Here is a 26281-nt window from a genome sequence, read left to right as displayed (position 1 = left end):
ATTCTGTCTACCACTGTTTTGGTAAGAGCTCTAATTTTACTCCTCTTTTATTGGGACTTTCCATCTCTTAAAAAGTTCTCACAGTAGATTCTAATCTCTCTTCTGGGATTATAGTTAGAGTTATTGCACACTCATTCTCTTTGCCTAGAGCAGGAGTTCTTAATCTTTTTGTGTCTTGTACTTCTTTGGAAATCTGGTGAAACCTAGAAATGCGTCATAATAATTTATTTTTAAAATTATTAATTTAAGGAATGTAAAACTTTTTTTGCACGTCAGAGAAAATGAAGGTATATTTTTTCCCCCATCTAAGTTGATGAGATCTACATACAAAGCCCTTATGGACCATAGGTTAAGAATTCTTGGTCCAGATAGTTCTTATAAGTTTACCATACGGTATTTCTTTGTTACATTAAAATAATTTTTCTTGCTAATTTCATTAATCACGCTATTGGTTTTTCTGTGAGGATTTCCTTGAGATGCTTTATTTCCTTTCTCATCATTGTTATTGCTGTTGCTGACTGAGCTTCTCTCACCCAAATCACCTTGAATTATTTTCAGTGCCTATCCTTGTTGAATATCCTTCTGCTACGGCTAAGTAAATCTCTTTTTGTTAACTGTTGAATGATCTATGGATGCTTCATTCTGTTTCACTATTGATCTTAAACAACCAAGGGACTGACTGAGTCAGGCCCAGCCTAGAGCAGCCCTACTCACCATGTAAGCAGTCAAATATTTAGGATGGGTTCTGGAAAACCCAGAAAGAAATTAAGGAGAAGGGAGTGCCTGTAGTAATGGGTCTTCTCTCTGCCCTGTAGACCTAGATTAGGTTCTAGAATCGTTGGGGGCTGAAAGAAGAACAAAGAAGGAGAAGGAAAAGGGTCCATGACTCCCTTCTTCCTGGGTCCCAGACATCCCAAAGATCACAGATTCATTTGAGTTTCTGAGTATTTTGAATATAAAATGATGTGTACTTGTTTGTGGAAAGATTTCTTCAAATGTAGCTAAAATCATCCATTATTATTTTAAACACATGAATCATATCACTATGATGTTCCCTTAAATAATCTCCAGCCTCACTAATGATTCCCCTTAAGGCTGTTCAGTCAAATTATGTTCTACAAGTTTACATTTCTTCCACAAAAGAGAAACTAATAGTTCTTTACTTCCTACCCTGGCTATAAAGTGCTGATAATTCTGTGCCACACATACCCTGGCAGCAGATGGCCTCTGAGGTCCCTTCAAAGCAGCTCTAAATCTCCAAGTCTATTAACATGGCCCTTGGAAGCCCTTTGGGCTCTGTAGAATGGCACTTGCAGTGTGTGGATTCAAGGAAGCTATTCTCAGAGCACAATGTCAGTGAATTTGAATTCTGGTGGGCAGGGGGTACACTCTACAGAAACTGAGAGGAACATTTCTGCCCAATGATGCAAAGGCCCTGCATGTAGAATATTGCTAAAAATAGCCTTGGCCTGTGCTGTCCACAGCAAGGCTACCAGTTCTTCTCTTACTGTTGTCATGTCACTGCTGAGCCCTCTTGGACATTATTACTACATTGGCCTCTGCTTCAGTCTCTAGTTTGCCTAGAGATACTAATTTCATACCTGCACCATGATTTGACCTTCTTAAGCTTTTTCATCTCAATGGCATTTCCTCCAAGCTTTATTTCCCTATCTGTTTCACAAGTTTTCATGAAAGGTGTTGACCGATACCCATTCTTCATCTCTCCCCCAAGCCCCACTTTGCTGTAATAATCACTTTGCAATCAGAGGCATGGCTATTTATAGGGACACTTACAGACTTACAGGCTATTTGGGGGGTGGGTACATGATAGGGCTACTTAACAGAGCATTTAATAGCTTAAGCTTCTTTGGGCTCCTAGTACAGAGCTCACTGTGGGTCTGAAAACTGTCTGTCTCAGAGAATGATAACAACCAGATCCAAAGCAGGCTCCTCTAGCTGAAGGCTAACATTTCTGGATTATAAATTGTTTATCTGTGAAACCTCCAACTGCATTATGAATTGATGACATTTAGTAATAATAATTATGAGATCTGATTCAGCAAGCACAAGTTTGGTATTTTCCTAAGAAATTTGTGCATAAACAACTTTGAAACCCTTAAAAGTAAAATCTTAGAATACACATAAACCCCACCAAGTAGTAGCAAATGATGCCCATATAAACTTTGGGTTCTGCAAACCACCTAAGACACCTAACACTTGCAAAGTACATAGACCATTTTCTAAATATTTGGAATGCAAAAACAGTTTGCCAGATTCATCTGTATGTTTTCAAAACATTTGCCTTGGGCCTTAAGCTAAGGAAGGCAGAGGGATTAAACAGGAGAAAAATGATGGATTTGGAATCAGGAGATCTGGTTTCCAATTCTGCCTCTGTCAGAATTGGACCTGCCCATGTGACCCTGGGCAAGTCATTTTACCCATCCTCTAGGACTCATTTCCCCTTTCTCTAAAAAGGAGTAAGTGGGATGCCTACCTAAATCCTTCCTATCCCTAAATCTATGATTAGATTATCAAGCATTTATTAAGTACCTACTACATGTAAAGCACTGGTGGTAGGCACTGGGGATACAAATTTAAAGAATAAAACATAGGACCTGACAAAGCTTTCTTCTGTATTAGCGTTCCAGAATCCAGGTCATCTCCAGACCACAAGGAGGCATCAGAATAGAATTTTAATGGAGGTTTTGCTATTTAGGTTCAATAAAATCTCTTGGTCTTGCCAAATTTCTGTGGTGTCAAAGTTTTCATTATTCCAACCACAGATTTTCTAGCTCCCCATTCCTGTCTTTTAGTTCCATTCACTCACTTCCTTTACCATTTATTTGAGTAAAAAAAAACCACCTCAGCAAATTTCTTCATAATTGTTCTAGTCAATTAAAAATATTTACGGCTTACTAGGTACTTTTTATTTGGGGAGATGGATAAGATATATTTTATTTTATTTTATTTGAGGAGATAGATTGTTGCCCTCAAGAATTTTCCAATTTATTTGGGGATATAAGGCACACATATGAAATTAGATAACAATAACTGCTAAGCCTTATGGCGTATTCAGAGTTTAAGAAGAGATCAGCATGGCCAGGAGCAGTGAGGGAGGACTCGATGTAGGAAGTAGGTCTTAACCAGGGCCTTGAACGATGGGTAAAATGGAGCACTTCTGTAATATTTTGTTACTTAGCTAAATCTCTCTGGACTCTATTTCTGCATCATCAACTGTTTCTCCACTTAATTCTTCACAAAGCTGTTACTTTCCTGCTCAATATTACCCCATTGGCTCCCTATTATCTCCAGGAGAGAATATAAAGATCCCCTCTTTGGCCTTTAAAATACTGTTTAACCTGCCCCCTTTCTCTTTCCAATCTTGTTTTACACCCTACTTCCTTCCGCTTACTCTGCAGTCCATTGGCATTGGCCGCTTCCATGTTCCTTGCACATGGTGCCCTATCTCCTTACTTTGTGCATTTTCACTATCTGTCACTCATGCCCGGAATTCTCTTCTTCCTCATTTCTGTTTCCCGGCCTCTCTGGCTTCCTTCAGGTCCCAGACAAAAACCCATCTTCTACGCGAAGCCTTTCTGATCAATTCTAGCACCCTCTTTCTAAGACTATCGCCACTGTTTCCCCCCTATGTCCTATTTGTAAATAGTTGTTCGCATGTTGTTTTCCTTATGAGACTAGGAGCTCCTTAAGAGCCTTTCTGTGCATCCCCAGTGCTTATCATAGTGCCTGGAACATAGTAGGTATGGCAGCTAGGGCGTACAGTGGATAGAGAACTGGACCTGGACTAGGAAAGATTTGAGTTCAAATTCTGCCTCAGATACTTATTGGCTATGGAACTCTGGGAAAATCACTTAACTCTTGCTTACCTCAGTTTATTCAACTGTAAAATGAGGATAATAATAGCACCCATTTCACAGGGTTATTGTGAGGATTAAATGTTTGTAAAGTGCTGGCACATAGTAGGCACTATATAAATGTTTATTCCTTTCCCCTTCTCTCCCATTCCCCAAGTCTGTTGACTTGTTGATTGTTGGCCTTTAAAAGTCTTTTCCAACCTGGTTTCAAGCCACCTTTCCACCTTATTAGATATTACCCCCTTTAACATGCCTAGTTCCATGGTACGGTAGAAAGAGCACGAACCAGGTCATTGGATCTGGGTTGAACTCTGCTTATTCCCCACCCCTCTCCCCCCATTCTTACTACCTGTGGGGCAAGGAACTTCATCTCCATGTTTCCTCATTTGTACAGTAAGGAGGTGGACAGCCTCTGAGGGGTCCTTCCAATTCTACGTCTATAGTCCTATGACTAGTTGATTTCCAGGATTCCTATGATTCTTTCATTTTCCATGGTCATGCTTTTCACAGGTATGAATGTACGCTCTCACCTTGGCTTCTTACAATCCATAGCTTCCTTCAACTCTAGGCTCAAATACCATTACCAAACATAGGGGACTTTCCTGAACCCCCCCAAATGCTGGTGCCTTCCTCCAAACATAACCTAGCATTTATTTTGCATATACCTTATTCATACTTATATATGTCCATGTCTCATCATTTTTCCCCATGAGGAAAGGAGCTGATAATTCATTTTTGGTTTTGTATCCTCAGCTCCCTAGCCCAGTGTCTGGAACACAGTAGATGTTTAACAAATGCTGACTGATTAGACCAATTGGTTGATTTTGTATTTATCACTCCATATAACTTGCCTATAGATGAGTACCTCTGGAAAACCAGGCTTAATGCCATTGTGAGACTCAGAAAAGCATGAAGGATAATAACTTTAGCTATGACTCTTGATTCAAATTGGAGTCTAATGGCAGCATTAATAAAGATGCTACCGAACTCAATTTTAAGTTTAAATCAGAACTGAGAAATGACATGTCAGCTCCTCTAACGTGGCCTATTTCAAAGAGCTGAAGGTCTGATAAGAACAAAAACTGGCCCAGTGAGCTGAAAGATTGTCTCTTCTGACTTCACTAACATCTAACTGCTAGCACAGGGCTTCCACTAGGATGAGTGCCAGCAGGACCTGGTGATCATGACTGTGAACTGTAATGAACCTTCAGGCAGGAGTATCTCTATTAGCTCCTTGATAAACATATGTGCACTACTGGATGAATTATTGGCACGTATCTCATTTACTGCATTCTCTGTGAGCAAAAGTCAGAGACACCAGAATACTTCCTACATAGAAAATGGAAGCCTGAACTTTCATGACTTTCTAGGGAACTTGAGTTTGATAAATTGGGACAACATTAATATCCCTTTACCACAGGGCACTGAGTGATGGTGAATGCCTTCCCATAGCAAGTTTTTATATTGGCTTGGAAAACTCACCTCATACTGAAATCACAACTTCATGGTAGTTGTCCTTTATAATGGGGAAAATAAACTGCCTGGTTACTATCCATCAAGTTTCAAAGAATGTAGGACAAAGATGAATGAATAGAAGTGGTCTAATTCTGTGTGAGCTTATATGATGATTGCTCTTTTCTCAATCACACAGGATGATATTACAAGGTCCCAATACAGTCTAATTCTTTTAGAGTAGGAAAAGCAGTTTGAATGATGAAAGTATTCGAGGGGAAAAAACATGAGTTTCCATCTTGTTTAAGAGAATAATTGTGTATTTAAGGAACTATTATTCTGGTTAATCTCACCCAAGAGACAGAAAAGAAAGGGATATAGACTGAAAAGGGTCGATGCTATGTCATCATCCATGTGTTTATTGTATTCACATATGTATTGTACTTTTCTATCTTCCTTCATTCCACTAGATTTTCAGAAGGAAATGTGATTTTCAATTCTCTCAAAGTAACTCCCATCATCTTTCTAACATGCTTTGAAGGTAACCACTGTGAAAGCTCAATCACTCACTTAGCTGTGTGATGCTGGACAAATTATTTAATGTATCTGAGCTTGTTTCTTCACTTGTAAAATGAAGACAATAATGTAATGTTAATTCACATGGTTGTTGAAAATAGCATACTTTGTAAAGTGTAAAATCAACGTACAGTCGAGCATGGCGGTGCACGCCTGTAATTCCTGTTATCAATGAAGCTAAGAATGGTGGATCTCTTGAACTTGAGAACTGGGAAGTTGGGAGTTTGGGGACAAGGCTGCCTAAGAAGGGGTAAACGGGTTAGAAAAGGAGTTGGTGATATTGGGCCTCCGAGTAGCCACTGTGCTTCCAGCCTGGGCAACCTAGGGAGACCCCGTCTCAAAAACCCAAAACATATGAATGTTAAGAATACTTGAGGCTTTGTGAGAGCAAATGATACAGTGTCAGCATTTTATGAAAATGAAAAGGACACTTCAGCAATTGTTGTACCTTTTCAAATGTATTCATAACAACAGAATTTCAGAGCTGCAGCGGAAATAGTTTCACTGGTTTCTTTTGAGAAACATTCAGAAAGGCAGCATGGCAAGTGACTGGAAGGGCTTTCTGTGGAGCCAGGAAGCATCTGGGTTCATGTCTTATGTCTGGACATCCTGCCTATGTAATTAAGGATAAATTACTTGACCTCTGAGTGCCCTAGGAAAATCTTTAGGCCTGAAAGCTGCTGATGGTTTTGTACTGGGAATTTCCTTCATGGATTAAATTAGGTCAGGACTAAAACAAAACTGAAGCTAATAGAGGGGATATGATTTGCTGAGGGTCACAGTAATCAGTGGCTAAATCCAAATTAGGACTCAGGGTTCCTTCCATTTAACTACACTCCCCACTTCCTATCGAGCGTATAGAGGATTTTCCCAGGAGAAAATTACGCTCTAAGATGTGGTAAGGCTATGGCAGAGGCATAAAATGCCTTTTTTTCAAAAAAAAAAAAAAATATGGAAAGTAAACCCTGTTGACCAGTTTATTTAATCATGGGCCAGGTAAGGGCGACTAAATGTTGCTTTATAATCTGATTTATAGCCACCAAAGAGGACACATTAAAACAAACCATTAATAAGGCACTGCCAACAACAGGGGTATCATTATCTGTCCCTGTCCCCCACCTTCCATCCATGCTTAGTAAGACAAGCTTCCTGAAAAAAAAAAACAGTAGCAACAGCCAATGATAGCATTTATGTATTTTTTATTTTGTATATTATGAATATTAATGATATATTAATAATTTAAAATGTTAATTTATATACTTTTATTCTTAAAAACATTACCAATACTCTTCCATTTTTACTTGCTGACTGGCTTCTGACATGCAAAGCACTAACTCAATAAATCTTGAAATTTTGGATTCTGGTTCCCTAGACTAGTGGTTCTTTACCTTTTATTGTTATGGACCCTTTCGTTAGTTTGAAGACCTGTGGACCTAAGGGGGTCTGTGGAGGCAATTATGTGGCACAGCGGATAGAGCATTGGACCTGAAATCTAGAATACATGAATTCACTGGACATTGGACTTTTCAGGTCATGGTGGAGAAACATATCTACAATAATCTATGGGAGGCTGCTCCCAGGACTTGGCATACTAAGCCAACTAGATGGGTTGGATTCATGGTTTGTAGGATGGTGGAAGTCATGTCTTCCATCAGGGAAGAAAAAACGATGCATAAATCTATCGGGTGTTTAATAGGGAAGGACAGAGAAAGTACTGTCTGACATAGTGGTATTACAGGTAAGAAGCCAATCAATAGGGTTGCATAGGAGATACGTTTCTAGCTTAGCAAATCCCAGAAGAGGCAGCTAGGTGGGGCTGGATCTAAAGTCAGGAAGATCTGAATTCAGATCCAACCTGAGATACTGTATGGCCCTGGAGAAATCACAACCTGTCTGCCTCAGTTTCCACAACTGTAACATGGGGATAATACACCAACCTCTCAGGGTTGTTGTAATGATCATATATTTGTAAAGTGCATAGCACAGTGCCTGGCACATAGTAGGCACTATATAAATTCTTTTTATTATTATTATTATCATTATAGATTGCCAGGAAGAGAAAAGGGGGCCAGGTTGGACTAAGACTCCAACCAGAGTTGAAGTTGACTGACTTTATTTCAAGTGTCAAAAGCGAGTATTTTTTTAAAATTAGTACTTGTGCCCTAAGTAAACCAACTGGGAAAAGCCCATTTCAAAATCAATTAAAGCCCTCCCCCACCAAAAGTATAGCCATCCTGGAATGCAATTTCAAAAAAGGGGTGGGGGGCAAATTAAAGATACCACCGAGTTTACAATTTGCTACACAATTCAAATGTCATTTTTTTAAAAGAGAAAAACAAATGGGGATGGTTCCATAATAACTTCCAAATACTTTTCACTTTTAAAAATCAATTTTGCTTTTATTGACATTTTTAATGTAATTACACATTTCTCCTCTAGCCTTTAGGCTCTCAGGAGAAACATAGGTACAATTCAGATGTCTGTACATAGTCAAATAAATCAGTTGATCAAAAGAGAGAAGGCCTTTTGGCTCAATTGTGCAAATGCATTTTATTGGCTTTTTCCTAGCATGCTGTTTAGGAGTGACGCAAATTGGTTGTTGGGCAGTATTGCTACTTCTATGGCCGTACGATAACAACGTCAGTTTCAGAAAAGATGGTTGAGAGACACCTTACATTCAGAAAGGCAATAGTGAAACACAAGTTAATTACATGCCAGCAGTGTTCTGCATAGTCAGGGCTTAAAAACCATGATCCTGCAAGTGCACTGAGCAGAAACAAACCAAGCTACTTCCCTCTACAATGATTGGCATTGCTCCTTAGCAGAAAGTAATTATTCAGTTGGAGGTGTGCACAGAGAGGACGGCATGACTAGCAGAGTGTTGAAAAATATGACCTACCTGGACAAGAGAAAGGAATCAGAAAAATTAATTTTATTCCGTGCAAGTCCGTTATGTCCTTGTACGGTATTTTATATATGGGCATACCTTTTTCAGTTCTGATAAGGAGAAAAAAGGAAACACAGTAAGATAACTAAGGTCTAAAAAGTACCCTCCAGATAGGAAAGAAGTTTTTAAAAGAAGTATCTGCTCGGAAAGCTTAAGGAATGGATATTTGGGTCCCATGATACAAGAATCACTGAACAGAGTATTTAGAACTGGCAAGGACTAGTATTTCCAGAAATCTTTTTGTTAACTTAAGGGAAGAAATTAAAAGTTTGGATTTTAGGAAGCAGCCGTCATTTTCCAGTTTCCATCCATTTTTATAGGAGGCATTTAAATAAAAGAGAGCTTGTTAGAAGAGGTAGGTACAGATTAGCAGAAGAGTGAAATACTGAAAAAAAAAAAGCAGCTTAAATTCAAATGATCACTTGAATCACATTATTTATAAGCTGTTAATCCAAAGAATATAAAATGGCTTAGGACATTTTGAAAATCAATTTGTTGCAAGGCTGGGCAAATTTTTTTTGTTCATATTTTGACAGAAAACTAATTCAATCCTGTCTCATTAGAATTTTAGTGTCCCCTCCCACCAGTAATTTGTAAAGAAACAGAAATAAAGCCTCCCATTCTTAAATAACATTTATTATGATTGTAAAGAAATTTTGTTTTTGTATTATCACAGCTCTTATGTTTTCTTACAAGTGACTTGGATAAGGTTATGGGAGCAAATAACATTAAGAAGTTTTATAGGAAGCCTGACTACCACTTCAAAACGCTGGAAATCTAAGTATTCACAACAGCATTTGCTGCAATTTAGCTATGTGTCCAAACATGCTTTTTTTTTTTAAAACATATGTCTGAATATGGCAGAAAAAGCCACTCCCAGGAAATGATAAAAAGGAGAAGCCTAAAAAAGGTAAAATTCCCACAGCAATTTGGGTCACTGGAAGAACGAACTGTGGTTCTTGGGTGTAGGAACAGTGTTCTCAAATACAAGTACTATGCCCACTGGTTTCTCTGTGTAAATGGTGGTTAAAAGCCCTTGAGGTTTATTTTGGGGATACAATGGGAGCTGAGCATTCCATTTATTCAATCCAATCGATATTTAAGCACCGCGCTATAAATGCAAACATATCAGAGACTTCTTCTATAACTTTAGCAGTAGGTTTTCCTGCTCCATGGCCTGCCTTGGTATCAACATGAATGAGCAGAGGGTTAGTTTGCTTTCTGCTTCGGCCCACAATATACTGTAAGGTCGCAATGAACTTCAGGGAATGAAGGGGTACCACGCGGTCATCATGATCTGCAGTGAGAAGTAACATGGATGGATACTGGACTCCATCCCCTTCAGGTAACCTGATGTTATGTAATGGTGAATACCTGAAAAACAAAAGTAATTTTATGTGGTTATGCAAGACGTTCTATTTTTATGTGCATATCCTTTGACCCAGCAATACCACTTCTAAGATATTGATAATACCATAGTAATAATAATAATAATAATAATAATAAATAGCATTTATATAGTGCCTACTATGTGCCAGGCACTGTGCTATGCACTTTACAGAGATCACACAAGTGGGAAAGGGACCCGTATGTACAAAAATATTTATAGCAGCTCTTTTTGTGGTGGCAAAGAATTGGACATCAAGGGGATGCCCATCAATTGGACAGTGGCTAAACAAAATGTGGTATATGAATGTAATGGAATAGTATTGTGCTATAAGAAGTGGGGAAGATACGGACTTCATGGTAACCTGGAAAGACCTCCATGATCTGATGCTGAGTGAGAGGAGCAGAACCAGAAGAACATTGTACACAACCACAGACATATTGCTTCTGTGATGACTCTTTGACAGACCTGGCTCTTCTCAGCAATATAAGGTTCAAAGACAGCTCCAAAGGAGCTATTTACGTTCTGAGAAAGAATTATGGAGTCTGAATGCAGATTGAGTCAAACTATTTACTCTCTCTCTCTTTTTCTCTTCTTTTTCGGTTTTGTTTTTTCTTTCTCATGATTCATTCCATTGGTCATAATTTTTCTTTACAACTTGACTACTGTGTAAATAAGTTTAATGTGAAGGTATATGTAGAACATATATTGGATTCCATGCTGTCTTGGAGCGGGGGGAAGGGAGAAATTTGGAACTCAAAAACTTGTGGAACTGAGTGTTGTAAACTAAAAATAAAAAATCTAAATTTTTTTTTAAAAGAATGGATGGCATTAAATACAGATCAAAGCATACTTTTTTTAAACTTAAAAAAGACATGTTCTATTTTTAAAAGTAATTAACTAATAATGGTGGGGTTATTTCATCAACATACTTGTTTACCTGTCCAGAACACAGAGGAGACCTTGATCTAACCTAGTCCTTATAAATGGATCCAAAACTATTGTTCATTGAAGCTACTGTTAATACAAACAATTGAGTAGCACTTGAGAGGATCTTTGTTGTCCAACAGGACTAAGTAGGATCATGGATGTAGAGCTGGAGGATACCTCATCTACAGAAGAATATGATGATGATGATGACGATGATGATCATTGTAATGATAATAGTAAGCATTTATGTAGCACCTTAAGATTTGGAAATAATTTCATAATTGTATCATTTGATTCTCACAACAACCCCAGGAGGTAGGTGCTATTATTATCGACATTTTTCATATAAGGAAATAGAGGCTGAAACAGGTTGACTCACCCAGAGTCATAAAGCTACTAAGTGCCAGAGGCTGGATCCGAACTCAGGAATTCCTAAGTCCAGGCCCAGTGCTCCATCCATCGTACTACCTAGTTTCCTTTCTGAACGTCCAATTTCTTCTTCTAACAGAGAAGGAATCAGGCCCAGAGGGAAAATGGACTCAATTTCAACACAGAAAAATAAAAGGGGCAGCTAGGTGGCACAGTGAGTAGAGCACCGGCCCTGGAGTCAGGACTTGAATTCAAATCCGGCCTCAGACACTTGACACACTTACTAGCTGTGTGACCTTGGGCAAGTCACTTAACCCCAATTGCCCTGCCTTACCCCCCTCCAAAAAAAAGAAAAATTATAAAAAAGAGCTTGAAGGATTATTGAAAGTGTCTGAAATCTGAAGCACTTGTCTTTTTTTTTTTCTGCTGTGTGATTTCTTTTGATGTTCTTTTGATTTTTTCCCTTCCATTGCTCAAAATAATATAAACAGGAAGGGATCAATCATAACTTTTTGGGCCACTGATTTAGCAGGCAAGGAGCATAGTTTTCTCCTGTGTATAAGGATGGACATACTGTATACAGTAAAACACAGGTGTGCACTCAAAAGTCTAGCATATCTTCCTAGTTTTTGTGACACTTATCTTGTAGAATAAAGGCCTCCTTGCTGTTCCTGGAATAAAACACACCATCTCCAGTTTGATCGTGCATTGTCACCGGCTATCCCCCATTGCTGTTCTTACTTTCCTTTTTACTTGTCTTCTGGCTTCCATCGAGTCCCAGTTACCTCCCGTAAGAAGCCTTTCCCAGTCCTCCTTAATGTACATCGCTGAAATTATATTCAGTTTATCTTGCCTATGTCATCTTTGTACATAATTGTTGTCTCCCTGATTGAATTGTGGGCTCCTGGAGAGCATGGACTATTATGCTTGGCACTTTGCACAAAGCCCAGGACTGTGCACATGCTTAATAAATGCCTGTGGACTTGATTTGATAGGAGACCATAATATATCTTGACCTTACATGTCCTTTTGAATATAAGAGAATTTAGGTTCAGGAACATTTCATGAACAGTAGAAAGAGGGTACTATCAAATTCAATTATTTTTTTTCTACTGTAATTTAATTTTTTAAAAATGTCTGATATTTGTTACAAGTTTTATGTATGTTTTACACAGTTTTAAAAAGTGCTTTATGCGTTCTTTCATTTAATTCTTATAACCACCTATAAGTAGGTAGCAAAGATGAGGAAACTGAGACTTACAGAAATCAACTGATTTGCTCAAAGCCATACAATTAAATGACAGAGCTGGGCCTTTAGCTTGTACCTTCTGACTAAATCCAATGATCTCTTCACCATGCTGCTCCCTATAGACCACACCACCAGGTACCTTGAAGCTAGGAATATGAATATCTAGTGATGGTTTTTTAACAATCACTTTTAAGAAATAATAGTTCATTAAAAATTTCATATATCTAGAACATCAACCTAGTCTGTTATCTTATGTATTTAAATAGAATTAACTTTTAATCAATTGGTTTGGCTAATTGTTTTGTCGATCATTTCATCAAACCATTTATTTCAAATCATTTAATTGTGAAAGTACCAGACACCCTTAGAGGTTCTAAATAAAGGAATACAAAAACGCAATGGTTTAGAGAGTAAAATATTGATTTTGTAGATTGTCAGTTCTAAGACTCTTAAGTTGAAGAAAAAGCGCCCATATCAGTGGTAGAAGGGTTTCTTTTACTAATAAAATCAGACAGTTCTTATCCCTTCATAATTATTAGCTTTAAACAATATGCTTAAGACCTTAGGATTTCTGTTTAAATGTGGTTTGGAAATATTTTGTTCTAAGAGGGACGTAAATGCTTTTGAAAGTCAATTGTATGAACTCCCTAGTTAAGGCAGTCTGGATCAGAAGGCTGTAACACAAACCACTGCTAAGGGAACAACAGTATTTAAATTTCAATTCACACAAGAGGCAGAGGGAGTGGCAAGGTTGTTTCCATAATTAGTTTTCACAGTCAATCAAGGTAAATAGATTGCCTGTGACTGAGAGGAAAGCTGCTGGTATTTAACTACAAAATACAGAGACAGTTTTTTGCTGCCAAAGCTGACCTTAAGTTGTGTGGATAACTGTTCCCAAAATGTTAGAGAAAAAGTGCTCCAATTAAACCTGGAGATACACATTTCAGGAGAAGCAGCCTGGTTAGTGGACAACGACCAGCCAAGGAGTCAGGAAGGCTTGGGTTCCATTGTTATTTCTGGCAGTGGGGCCATAACCAAGTCACCTCTCAGTATCCCAAGCAAAATTTGAAGACTGTTAAATATAAGCATTTTTTTAGAGGGAGAAAAAAAAATCAGTGGGAAAGGTACGTGATTGTATCTACCTTTTTATTTCTTTAAACTCTGCGCTGAGTTCATTTTTATGCAGGATATTTTGATTTCAATTTTTAAACATTGTTGAACTTGACAAACACTAAAACCATCATCATTTCCATATATAAAGAACACAAAAAGGTGGCTTTTATATGAAATCACAAATATCTATGACACCCTGTTTGAATATACATTTAATATATGTTAGTTTTAAAGTTGTCCTGTTTCATCTCCCTCTGAACTTTATCCTGTTTTCTTTTGAGCAAGTAAAAAAAATACACCAATGACCATCTTTTCTTCTTTTTGTTTTTTGCATCACTACCCTTAAACAAACACAAAATCTTTTCATATAACAAATAACCATACCAAGCAAAATGAATGCAGATATTGGTCAAATCCAAAAATGAATGTCTCATTTTGCATCTCTGTGGACCTCTGTCAAAAAGTGAGTAGCATGCTTCATCATTAATCCTCTGGACTCCTGGGTGGCCACTGTACAGTACTGAAGAATTTTCTAGTCTTTAAAGGATATTTTTCTTTATAATGTTGTAGTGATTACATCACTGCAATACTCAGCAAGTATTGAGTTTTCCTCACTTCACTCTGCATCAGTTCATAGAAGTCTTCCCAGGTTTCTCTAAGTCTATCTATCTTTTTATCATTTCTTATATCAACAACATTTCATTATATTCCTAAACCATAATTTGTTAAGTTATTCCCTAAATAATGGGCATTCCCTTACTTTGCTGTGAAAAAGTGCTGCTATGAATATTTTTGTATACATGAGCATTTTCCCCCCTGAACTTTTTGGGGTATTTGCCGAGGAGTTATATTGCTGATGCACAATTGAGTGACTTTTTTGTGTTCTGTTCCAAATTACTTTCCAGAATGGCTGACTGGTACATTAGTGGTCTTTTTTTTTCCACTTCAGCCCTTTTCCTACACCCCAGTTGTAATTTTCCTTTTTTTCCCATCATTGTCAATCTTCTGGGTATGAGGCGGAACCTCAGAATTGTTTTAATTTGCATTTCTCTTATATTAGTAACCTGGAAATTTTTTTATATGGTTGTTGATAGTTTGGATTTCTTTCCTTGAATTCATATTCTTTGACTATTTATCTATTCAGAATAACTCTTCTATTCTAGTTTTGAATGGGTTCCCTATATATCTTAGATATCAGACCTTTATTAGTCACCAAGCATTTATTAAATATTTATTGTGTGCCAGATAGTGCTAAGTACTGGAGATAGAAAGAAAAGAAGTGGAAAAAAATAACAACCAGCATTGTCCTTGCTCTCAAGGGGAAGATAACACACAAATAAATACGTCAAGATAGGATATATACAGTGTGAATGGAAGGTAAGCTCTGAGGGAAGGGGCTGGAGCTGCTGGGGAGCAGACCAGGAAAGGCTTTGTGTAGAAGAGAAATCTGAGCCTAAATCTTAAAGGAAGCCAGGAAAGAGAGAAGTTGGAAGTGAGGAGGGAGGACATTCTAGTCACAGGGAATATAAACAGTCAAATGTATGGAACTGAGAGATGAAGTGTTCTGTGTGTGGAAGATCAAGTAGGTCAGTATAGCTGGACTGCAGAGTGCGTGCGAAAAAAGTATAAGATGGAGGGAGACGGGCTATAAGGAGCTTTAAATGTCAAAGAGAGGGTATATTTGATTCTGAACAGATGCTTACTGAGTAGGGGCTAACATGGTCAGACCTATGCGTTAAGATCATTTGGGCAGCTGAATGGGGGTCAGACCGGAGTTGGGAAGAGATGAGTCAGGAAGACTAATTTAGAAGGCAATTACAACAGTCTAGCAAAAAGGTGATAAGGGCTTGTACAAGTGAGGTGTCTGTATAAGTGGAGAAAAGAAAATAGATAAGAGATGTTGTGAAGGCAAAACCCACAAATTTAACAACAGGTAGGCAATATGAGGTCACTATGACCATGTGGTTACAGAAAATAACACAAATTGTGAGCTTAGGTGACTGCCCTTGACACTAATGGGAAAGTTAAGAAGTAGGGAGGGTTTAGGAGGAGAGGTGATGAGTTCTGTTTTGGATAAGTTAAGTTTGAGATAAGGGGGCAAGAAATATTTTAACTTTCCCACCTAGATCAGTGCATTCAGGGAATGAATGATGTATACTAAGTAACAGAAAGGGTGGTCAGGGATACAGGGTTTTCAAGAAGGAGCCATATCTCACTGAGTACTAGAAGATAGGAAAAGATCTGACATGAAAGTAAATCTGATAATTATGGATCAAACATTCTAGAGAGCACAGTGGTAGGGTTGGTTAGATATGGAATGGGACACTGTGGGAGGAGAAAGAATGAACGGAATGGGAGTTAGGGAGAGGGCAGTTGGGGATGGGGAACAGGGTTTTTATATCAGCAACTAAGGATTCAGTGTCACAGAAAAACTTGCTGCAAAGATTTTATTATGGATTCTTCCTTTGTCCAAGGTTGAGAAAAGTTATCTCCTTCCATTTTCCTCTAATTTGTTCATGCCATTACCTTTTATATCTCAGTCCTATATCTTTTTGGAGTTTATTATGGTATATGGCTGTGAGATTATTGTTCTAAACCTATTTCCTATAAACTAATTTATCACAGAACTCCTTCCAGTTTTTCCAGAAGTTTTTGCCAAACAGTGAGTCCTTACCAGAGTAGCTGGCATCTTTGGGACTGATTAATGAACACTATCCTACTATTCTGTATACAATACTTCTGTCTATCCACTAATTGACTTTGCTATTGTTTAACCAGTACCAAAGTTTTGATGATTAATGCTTTGCTAGTAGTTTGGAATCTGGTACTGGTAAGTCCTTTTCCTTCCCACATTTTACCCCTCACCCCACCCCAATCTTTGTTTCTAGATTCTAGAGAAAAAAGGTCAAGAATCTCAAAAGGAAAAGGGAAGAGGTGGACATAGCAAGGAATGAGACCTAGCAATACCAGATCTTGACAGGGTAGAGCACTGGGTTGACTCTAATAAGATGAAATTCAACAAGGATAAATTTACCTTTATGTATAATCGTAGATTTTTGTGCAAAAAAAAAATCAACTTTACAAATACAAGATAGTGGAGGGAAAATCAGGTTATTCTGAAAAATACCTGAGGGTTTTAATGAACTAAAAATGCAATATGAGGAAGCAGTGTGATTTGGCAGTCAAAAAATTGAATGTGGTCTTGGGCTGCATTAGGGAATGGGGTGATGGTCCCACTGCACTCTACCCTCATGAACCACATCTGGAGTGTTACATTCAGTTCCGCTCGCCACATTTTAAGAATGACACTAATGAGCTACAAAGGTCCACAGACAGGCAAGCGGGATGATGAGGGGTTTTCAGTCCATGTTTTAAATATATATGTGTATCTATCTATCTATCTATCTATCTATCTATCTATATATACACACACACATACATACACACATGTATATATATATTTATATCATAATATAAAGTATACTATAATATATAATATATATTTTTCATATTTTATTAATATTTTAGTTTTCAACATTGATTTCCACAAGATTTTGAGTATAAATTCTCCCCATTTGTACCCTCCTCCCCACTCCAAGATGGCATATATTCTGATTGCCCCTTTCCCCACTCAGCCCTCCCTTCTGTCACCCCACTCTCCCCCAACATCCCCTTCCCCTTACTTTCTTGTAGAGCAGGATAGATTTCTATGCCCCATTCCCTATATATCTTATTGCCCAGCTGCATGCAAAAACAACTTTTTTTTTTTTGAGCATCTGCTTTCAAAACTAGAGTTCCAAATTCTCTCCTCTCTTCCCTTGCCAACCACCCTCCCTAAGAAGGCAAGCAATTCAACATAGGTCACATATGTATCATCATGCAAAATGCTTCCACAATTATGTCCATGTTATATATTATAACTCAGGTCTTCCAGAATTCAATTCCATGCTCAGACATTTACTAGCTATGTGACCCTGAGCAAGTCATTTAACCTTTACCTGCCTCACTTTCCTCAACTGTAAAAGCGAGGTAACACTAGGACCTACCTCGAAGAGGAGTTGTGAGGATCCAATGAGATGATATGAGTAAAGTGCCTAGCACAGTGCCTGGCCTATTTTACAAAAATTCTTACTCCCTTCTTCTTTCCTTCCCCTTATATGAGGACTGATGCTGCTAGGGATGTTTAGCCTGGAGAATAGAAGACTCAGTGGGGATGAGATACTCACATATCTGAAGGTCCAAAAAGCTGTCACGTGGAGGCACATGCTTGGCCCCAGAGAGCCAAACCGGGAGCAGTGGGCGGAAGTTGCAAAGGGGCAAATTTAGGCTTGATGTCAGGAAAAACTTCCAAACGTTCAAAAGTGGAACGGGTTTGAGGTCTTTAAACACAGGCCGAAGGACTATTTTTGTCAGCTATATTATCGGGAAAATTCCTTTTGTGTATGGATGAGACTACCTGGTTGATGGGATCTTTCCAATTTTCAAATTCTGTGTGATATTCTTTCCCTTATTTGGCTTCAGTTTAGCTTAATTAGGTAATTTAGCCTAGGAGGTACTTGGCTCCTAGGCAACAGGAGAAAATAGATAGCCTCTTGAATGCAAAACTTAAAAACTAAGAAAAATAAAGCAATGCTGATAAACAGCAGGTGAAAGCAGCCAATGGTAAAATAGCTGGTTGGAGTCTCATGACCCCAGTCAGTTTCTGGGCTGCTCTCACTGAACTCTGAGAAGCTGGCATAGCTTCAAATTCTTATAATTTCTTTCCCCTTTAAGAGGTTCTAATCTAAGGATTAAACATTTCTATCATTGTTATTATTAAACTTGTGATATATACTTAACAAATATACTTAAGTTCCAAAATTTAAGAGCTTTTAAGTCTCTCTCTCTGTCTCTCTCTCTGTGTCTCTTTACATAGCACCTGTAAGCTAAAAACTGAATGTGCAAAATACTTTCCCTATTACCTGTACCTAGAAAACTAGGCTACCTGTAGCTATAAAGGCAAATGTGTGCAAATGGAAAAAAAAAATAGGAATTGAATAATTTTCTGCTGGAGAACAGAAGTTCAATTATACAAATGTGGAATCATTAATAAAACATTTTTTGGTAGATGAAAATAACATGTTTTTGTAAGCCAGTCACATTAAAGGAGTATCTATTGTATACTAAGCACGCCAACTGGACACAGTGCAAAACAAGTGATTTAAAAATGAGGCGTGTTTCTGTTATTCCTTTGCTGGAAGGGTTAAATAATCATATCTGCTTAATGTGAATCTACTGTTTACTGAGAAGGAAAGCTAAGGCACAGAAAGTAAATGCTATTTGTTCTGGTTATACACCTACTAAATGATGCTGAGAGTAGAATTTAGAGCGCTTATTTATATTTAGATACTTCCTAGGTGGATCATGCTTTCTCTCAAACTGTTTATGCTTCAGGTGACTGAACATAAGAGTAATGAGCAGGCAAACACCTTGGCTTGGATGGTTTCCACAGAATGCTTGCCAGTTTCTCATTTTGCATATGGATGGAACTGAGAAGGGTGAACTAGATAAATTTTTAATCTCTCTAATAATGCAACACATTGAAGAAAAATTACCTTTTAAATACATAGAAAGGCTGGGGAAGGAATAAAATAACTTTACTATATTTTTTACCTATTCCCTCCTCCTGTATTTCCTTGGCCCTCAATATTCAGGAAGAAATTTAAGATTTTCCCTCTCCATATAATTTCCTTTTTTGTAAGCTCCCACTGCCAAATGCAGCACCCTTGAGTCTCTGAAAATGTCATGAAAACAAATGACTTCAAATTGAAGGCAGAATTACAGTTGACTATAATCTCCTTGTGTGTAGGATGGTCTTTGTATCCCCAGCACCTAGCACAGGGCCTTGTAAATGGAGGCCACTAGGCGCATAGGAAATGCTTAATAAATGTTTATTGATTGATGTGTGCGCTCGTGTGTGCATGGAGATGATTAACACAAGGGCTTTTTGCAAACAGTGATGCTCTTTCTTTGGTTTTTTGTTTTTGCCACATGCTCTTTGACCCAGCGATACTGGCTTCTTGGCTGTTCCATGAACAAAATACTCCAACTTACAGTTCTAGGCATTTTCTCTGGCTGTCTCCCATTCCTGGAATGTTCTTCCTCCTCATTTCTGCCTCTTGGCTACCTTTAAGTCCCAACTAAAATCCTACCTTCTACAGGAAACTTTTCTCAGTCTCTCATTTCTAGTGCCATCTCTCTGACAATTACTTGCTATTTTTCTCATACAGCTTGTTTGAACATACCTGTTTGCTTGATGTCTCCCCCATTAGAATGTGTGCTCCTTGAAGGTAGGGACTGTCTTTTATCTCTTTTTGTATCCCCAGGGTTTTAGCACAGTGCCTGGCATACAGTAGATGCTTAACAGATGTTTGACTGACATATGTCTGTACATATACACAGAGTGCAATCCATGGTGGTTTTCTTTTTAAGGAACTGACAAGCAATGTCTTTCTGCAGGGTGTTGGGAAGTCATATTGATGTAAGGTAGACAAGTAGTATGGGCCTTTATGCTTTTACTCCTATTAGGAATTAATTTTTTCTATTTTCTTTTTAAAATTATGGCGTGGGAAGAGGAAAGAATTGAATCTTAGCAATGTCTGCTATAAGTTTAGATAAGTTCATCAGGGAGATGGACATCGGAAACCTGCTATGATCTATTATATCTATGTGGTAAATTGTGCCTTACCTTTGTTCTCATTTTAGCATTAAGGTATCTACTCCCCCTAAAATGTAGGGATGAATTTCTTCCTTAATATATAGGGTTAAGGAAAGTGAGAGCAATAAACTGTGTAAGCACTGTATGAAAAAGCTATTAAGTGTTGTGGCCAATCTTGATTCCAAAGACAAATGGGGAAACAGCTCTCTTTTCTTGGCAGAAGGGCAGGGGACTGACCGTTATGTACAGAATGAGGCATACTCTATCAGGCAAAACCATCAAAGGAGCACTCTGTTGGACGAAGAAGTGCTGGGGCAGGGGAAGGAGTGGTTATTGGTAAGTGAAGGCAATGTTTTAAAAAGCATAAATAAAACATTTTTTAAAAGGCTATTAGAGAAAAACTCACTTCAGAGCTGTACAAATCAAAGCATTAACCATTAGGTAATAAATGAAACTTAAGAATCTTACTTGCTAAGCCATTCAAAATGTTCTTTTGTGTCAGAGCAACCATAGTCAGTGGTCCAGGCATGGCCAATGGTATACTTATGGAACTTCAGCATGTCCATTACTCCAACTTGGGCAATGACACAACCGAAGAGGTCAGGGCGTTGATTAGCACAAGTGGCTAAAAGAAAGAACAGAAGGGCAAACAGATTGAACCTCAAGTTATATGATAATTATTAAAAAATAATCAAATGTGACCTAGAGGCCAATGGCCAAGAATATGACCCTTTTTGGTAGCTCACAGAACTTTAAGCTAAAAGAAACCTCAGATTAATCTATCTAATCCACTCATTTTAGAAATGTAACTGAGGCCAGGGAATTATATCACTTAATAACCAAGTTCACACAACTAGCTAGAGGACAAGCTAGGTCTTGACCACAGATCTACTAATACCTAATCAGTGTTATTCTTCCAATGGATCATTCCATGCTGTTTATCCTTTGATCCTGGATATTTTATCTCTCTCCTGCTCTTTACATATGTTCCTTTTAGGTAGGGACTTTTTCATTCTTTGAACCTACAGTGTACTTCATATACTGTATTCCCAGTTCCCTAGCACAGTGCCAAGCACACAGGCACCCAATGAATACTGACTGACTGGTTCTTTCACTCTTATCTAGTCTAGCCATTGTTACCTCTCATAATGACTTTGACCTTAGTGCAACTCCTCCTCCCAATTTCCTCTTGCCAGTCATCCTGTTGTTGTATAATTTTCCCTGTATCATCTTCTTTCTCTTTTCTCATTCTTCCAGTTTTTATTCTTTCTTTTGTGCTCTATCTAACCACCCAGAGAGATCTTTCTTTTAGTAAAGAAGCTGGCCACCGGGGAAAAGAGTGCTGAAGGCTCTGGAACAGTTGACTGAGGAGGTAGAATGATCTTTAGATAATCCTTGATAATAAGAAAGAGTAGGATTGTGTGAAGGTCGATAACAATGGAGGGGGTATGGAATTCAGAGAAGAAATGGCATGAGGAGGTAAATGTTTCACTCAGCATGGAACGTTCTATGCTAGGCACACAAAGACTTGATTTTTAGACACTTTCCATACCAAATACTGTTTAAAAATTTCAAAGAGGGACAGATATTTAAATATAGGTATTTAAAGAAACAATGGCGACCACAGGAAAATTTATGCCTTTACTGAAGTCACTTGATTTTTCATATTTATTTCCATCAAATTTAGAGAATACATTTTTATTACTTAAGAGAATGATATTTATACAGTTTCTGTACAATTTTCACTTTAAATTATTATGGAAGTATACTTTTTTTAACTTTTTATAGAATATGGGGAAGGTGAAGGGAGGGAGTGGACTAGATTCATAAATTCATTGTAGGCAGGAGTAATTAAAGTTTTCTATTAACTTTGAAGATGGAATGAAGGATAACACAAATTGGCATACTTTTATAGTCAAGAAATGTGAAGACCTGTGGTCAACCTTTGTGCACTGAAATTTATACAAGCTATTCAAAACCCTATCTTATAAAGTGGGTTATTTAAGAGCAAGTATGATCTAGATATACGAAAATCTGCAATTTGTAGTGCCTGCTCAAACTATCTAACTCCCCTGCAAATCCCACAAACCACAGAACTCCCTACTGGTCTTCACTTTTATATCCCAAAAGACACGATGCCAGATCAAATTAAAAAATCTACATAGCCATCAATAAGGTATGCAAGGTATTTTTACTATGAGTATATCTCAGATGATAAAAGAATTTATCACAGCTTATTACTTATAAAATGCTGATTATTTTTCCAAGGTGTCCAAACTGTTTTAGGATTAAAACAGCCATAGAAAGCTGAAAAATACACTTTAATGAATCAATTAAGCATATGGCATATCAGAGAAACTGATATAAGAAATTCATAGATGAATCTGAGGAGAAAGAATCAGAGCAAGATTATTAAAATAGTATAATTTATTTGATGGTTACATGTAAAATTACTCATAAGCTTTTCTTTAAAAAAATGAAGTACAATTTCATTAAATATTAATTATAGATGATTAATAACATAGTATATTATGATAGGGATAGGCACTGTAACTGTGATTTCACTGCTTTAGGGAATGCCTGGATAAGGAAACTTCTCCAACCAATGTAGGTCCCCATAACTGGAGAAGTTGCCCATGGTCACACAGCAAGTATATGTTAGAGGGAGCGCTTGAACCCAGATGTTCCTGGCTCCCAGGTCAGCGGCCTTTCAAATAGTTGATTATCCGCGGCAAATTGGGGCAATCACTCAGGATACAAGCTAATTACTGTTACCTTTATCATTGTATGCTTTTGTATACTATTTATAAATAGTATACATTTGTATTTTTATATATCCTGCTGATTTGAAAATAGGTAACAGTTGAACATGTATACATAGTATACATTATGTATACATAATGTGTACATAGCATACATTTGTATGTTTATATATCCTGCCGATTTGAAAATAGGTCACACCTGAACATAGCACCTCTAAAATAAGACAACTTTCTTTATGTTAGTATCAAGGAGGTTAAAGCATGGAGAGGATTTTAAATAAAAATGTTTGGGGGGAATGGTGCATATTTAAGATTGAAGTGTGGAAATGGGAACATGTGATATAGATGGAGTAGAGGGCTCCTGGCTCTGCCATCAAAACAGTTGTGTGACCTTAAACTTCCTCTTTCTGGGCCTCTGTGTCATCTTTAAAAAAGGGTGTGTGTGGGGTGGGGGGGGAAGGACAATATGATTTCTATGTTCTCTTTCAGTTTTAACATTTTATGATTCATTCTGTGCAAATCCTTGTGTAAAATCAAGCTAGCTTCTAAAGCACAGCCCCAACTAATAAGAACAATTTAGATATATTATCTCTACAGTACCTTTGCCAGCTCTTCTAACCTAAGATTTTCAGTATACACTGAAAAGTAACACCAATTAAAGATCATATTCAAATTTTATACATGCTAATTTTAAGAAAGGCACTGTGGTCTAGTTTAATGAATAATAATTCTGTGTGTGCCTAGCATAGCATGTTCCATGCTTTACCTCCTGATACCATTTCTTCTCTGAATTCCATACCCTCTCCACTGTTATTGACCTTCACATGATCCCACTCTTTCTTATCAATTTGTTGATAATAAGACTTGCCTTTCTTTGTATGCCCAGTGCCCTGAATAATGCTTGGCAAATAGTAGGTGCTAAAATAAATGCATATCCCAACATATAAAATCTAAAATATTGTAAATAGCTTTTGAATTGTTTGTCATCTTAGATTATCTGTGTATCTTCTCTCCACTAATCCTCAGATAAGATTCTCTGAAAACTTACTTAGTATTTAAAAAGCAAGTACATTGAATAGAAATATAAATCTTACCCACTAAAAGTCCTCCATTTGAGCCTCCATTAATAGTCAATCTCTTTGGTGAAGTGTAACCTTCCTTTATAAGATACTCAGCAGCACATTGAAAGTCATCAAAACAGTTTTGCTTTTTGCCCAGGATGCCACCTACAACATAACAAAAGCAGGGGAGGATGGGGAGGTACTGAGAGTTCATTGCATAAAACTCATAATACCATAAAGTCAAAAGAAACTCAGAAAGTAGAAAAAAAGTCAGCTCAAGAAAATGAGATAATGTGGTACCCCCCCGCCCCATCCCAATGCTTTCTTGAGTCCTAAATAATAAAATGCTTGCATTATGGAACAAGTGGGTTACGATTCTCACTAACAGACTTGGAGGACAGATTCTGTTACACAGATCTTCAATTACTCCATCCAAGAATGAACTTAATATCATGTGAAAAGTTATAGAAAAGCTTTTCAATATGCAATATTTTCCTAATTCACTATAATTAAAAGACCAATATTACATTTTCTTTTAAAATAATGTCAAATAAAATGAGAATTTCCATATACACAGTAGAAAAGAAAAAGAATATTATAGATAAGACTGTGTATTTATATCATGTGTAGCTTGCTTTTCTTTTGAAATATTCATTAATTCAGCATGTAACTTTCAAAACTGTCCTACTGGAATGTGATATCTTCTTCTCTCTTCTGTGCCTTTAAAAAATGCTTCAATGCTCTAAATCACTACTGATTAGAGAAATGCAAATCAAAACAACTCTTAGATACCACATCTCTCCTGTCAGATTGGCTAAAATAACAAAACAAGAAAATGATAAATGCTGGAAAGGATGTGGGAAAATTGGAACATTGTTACATTGCTGGTGGAGTTCTGAGCTGATCCAGCCATTTTGGAGAGCAATTTGGAACTATGCCCAAAGGGCTATAAAAATGTTCATACCCTTTGACCCAGCAATACCACTTCTAGGGTTGTATCCCAAAGAAATCACACAAACGGGAAAAGGACCCATATGTACAAGGATATTTACAGCGGCTCTTTTTGTGGTAGCCAAGAATTGGAAATCAAAGGGATGCCCATCAATTGGGGAATGGCTGAACAAGCTGTGGTATATGAAGGCAATGGAATACTATTGTGCCATAAGAAATGGGGATGATACAGACTTCATAATAACCTGGAAAAACCTACACGACATAATGCTGAGTGAGCAGAGCAGAGCCAGGAGAACACTGTACACAACCACAGGTATATGGATTCCATGAGGACCAACCCTGACAGACTTCGCTCCTCTCAGTAACACAAGGTGCAGGCACAACTCCAAAGGACTCACGATGGAGAATGCTATCTACATCCAGAGAAAGAACTATGAAGTTTGAATGCAGATTGAGGCACACTTCATGCTTGCCTTCTTCTCTTCTCTTTTGTTTTTGGGTTTTTTTTTTTTGGTTCTGTTTCTTCTTTTTCATTATTCATTCCATTGGTCGTAATTCTTCTCTGCAACTTGACTAGTGTATAAATTAATTCAATGCGAAGTCATTCGTGGTAGTTATATGAGATTCCATGCTGTTTTGGGGAGGGAGGAGGGAGGGAGGGGAGAAAATTTGGAACTCAAAATTATGTAGAACCGTCTGTTGTAAGTTAAAAATGAAAATAAATTAAAAAAATGCTTCAATGCTAGATACTCTTTCCTTTTTCCTTCTTTTTGGGGGGGTGGGGAGAGGGCAACAAGTCTTCCCTTTTGTGTCCTCCTCAACTGAATAAACAAAACCTATGTAACAAATACACAAAGTCAATCAAAACAAAGCCCCACAATGGTTGTGTCTGAAAATATTTGTCTAATT

At 37.6% G+C, this 26281-nt stretch overlaps 1 protein-coding gene across 1 annotated transcript in view; it reads right to left on the bottom strand.

The window, feature by feature from the left end:
- Window positions 1–8274: 8274 nt before the first annotated feature.
- LOC118856567 (prolyl endopeptidase) overlaps window positions 8275–26281 on the bottom strand; it is a 151131-nt gene continuing 133124 nt past the window's right edge. The window contains exons 13-15 of the mRNA XM_036766940.1: window positions 24452–24583; window positions 21064–21220; window positions 8275–10224 (exon numbers count right to left, since the gene is read on the bottom strand). Of these exons, the coding sequence (XP_036622835.1) occupies window positions 9930–10224; window positions 21064–21220; window positions 24452–24583 (584 nt within the window). The 3' untranslated portion in view covers window positions 8275–9929. The remainder of the gene's footprint in view (window positions 10225–21063; window positions 21221–24451; window positions 24584–26281) is intronic.

This window comes from Trichosurus vulpecula, chromosome 7, assembly GCF_011100635.1.
Source record: "Trichosurus vulpecula isolate mTriVul1 chromosome 7, mTriVul1.pri, whole genome shotgun sequence".
Taxonomy (NCBI): Eukaryota; Metazoa; Chordata; class Mammalia; order Diprotodontia; family Phalangeridae; genus Trichosurus; species Trichosurus vulpecula.
Note: the sequence above shows the minus strand (reverse complement) of the source record. Positions and strands in the feature narration are given on the sequence as shown.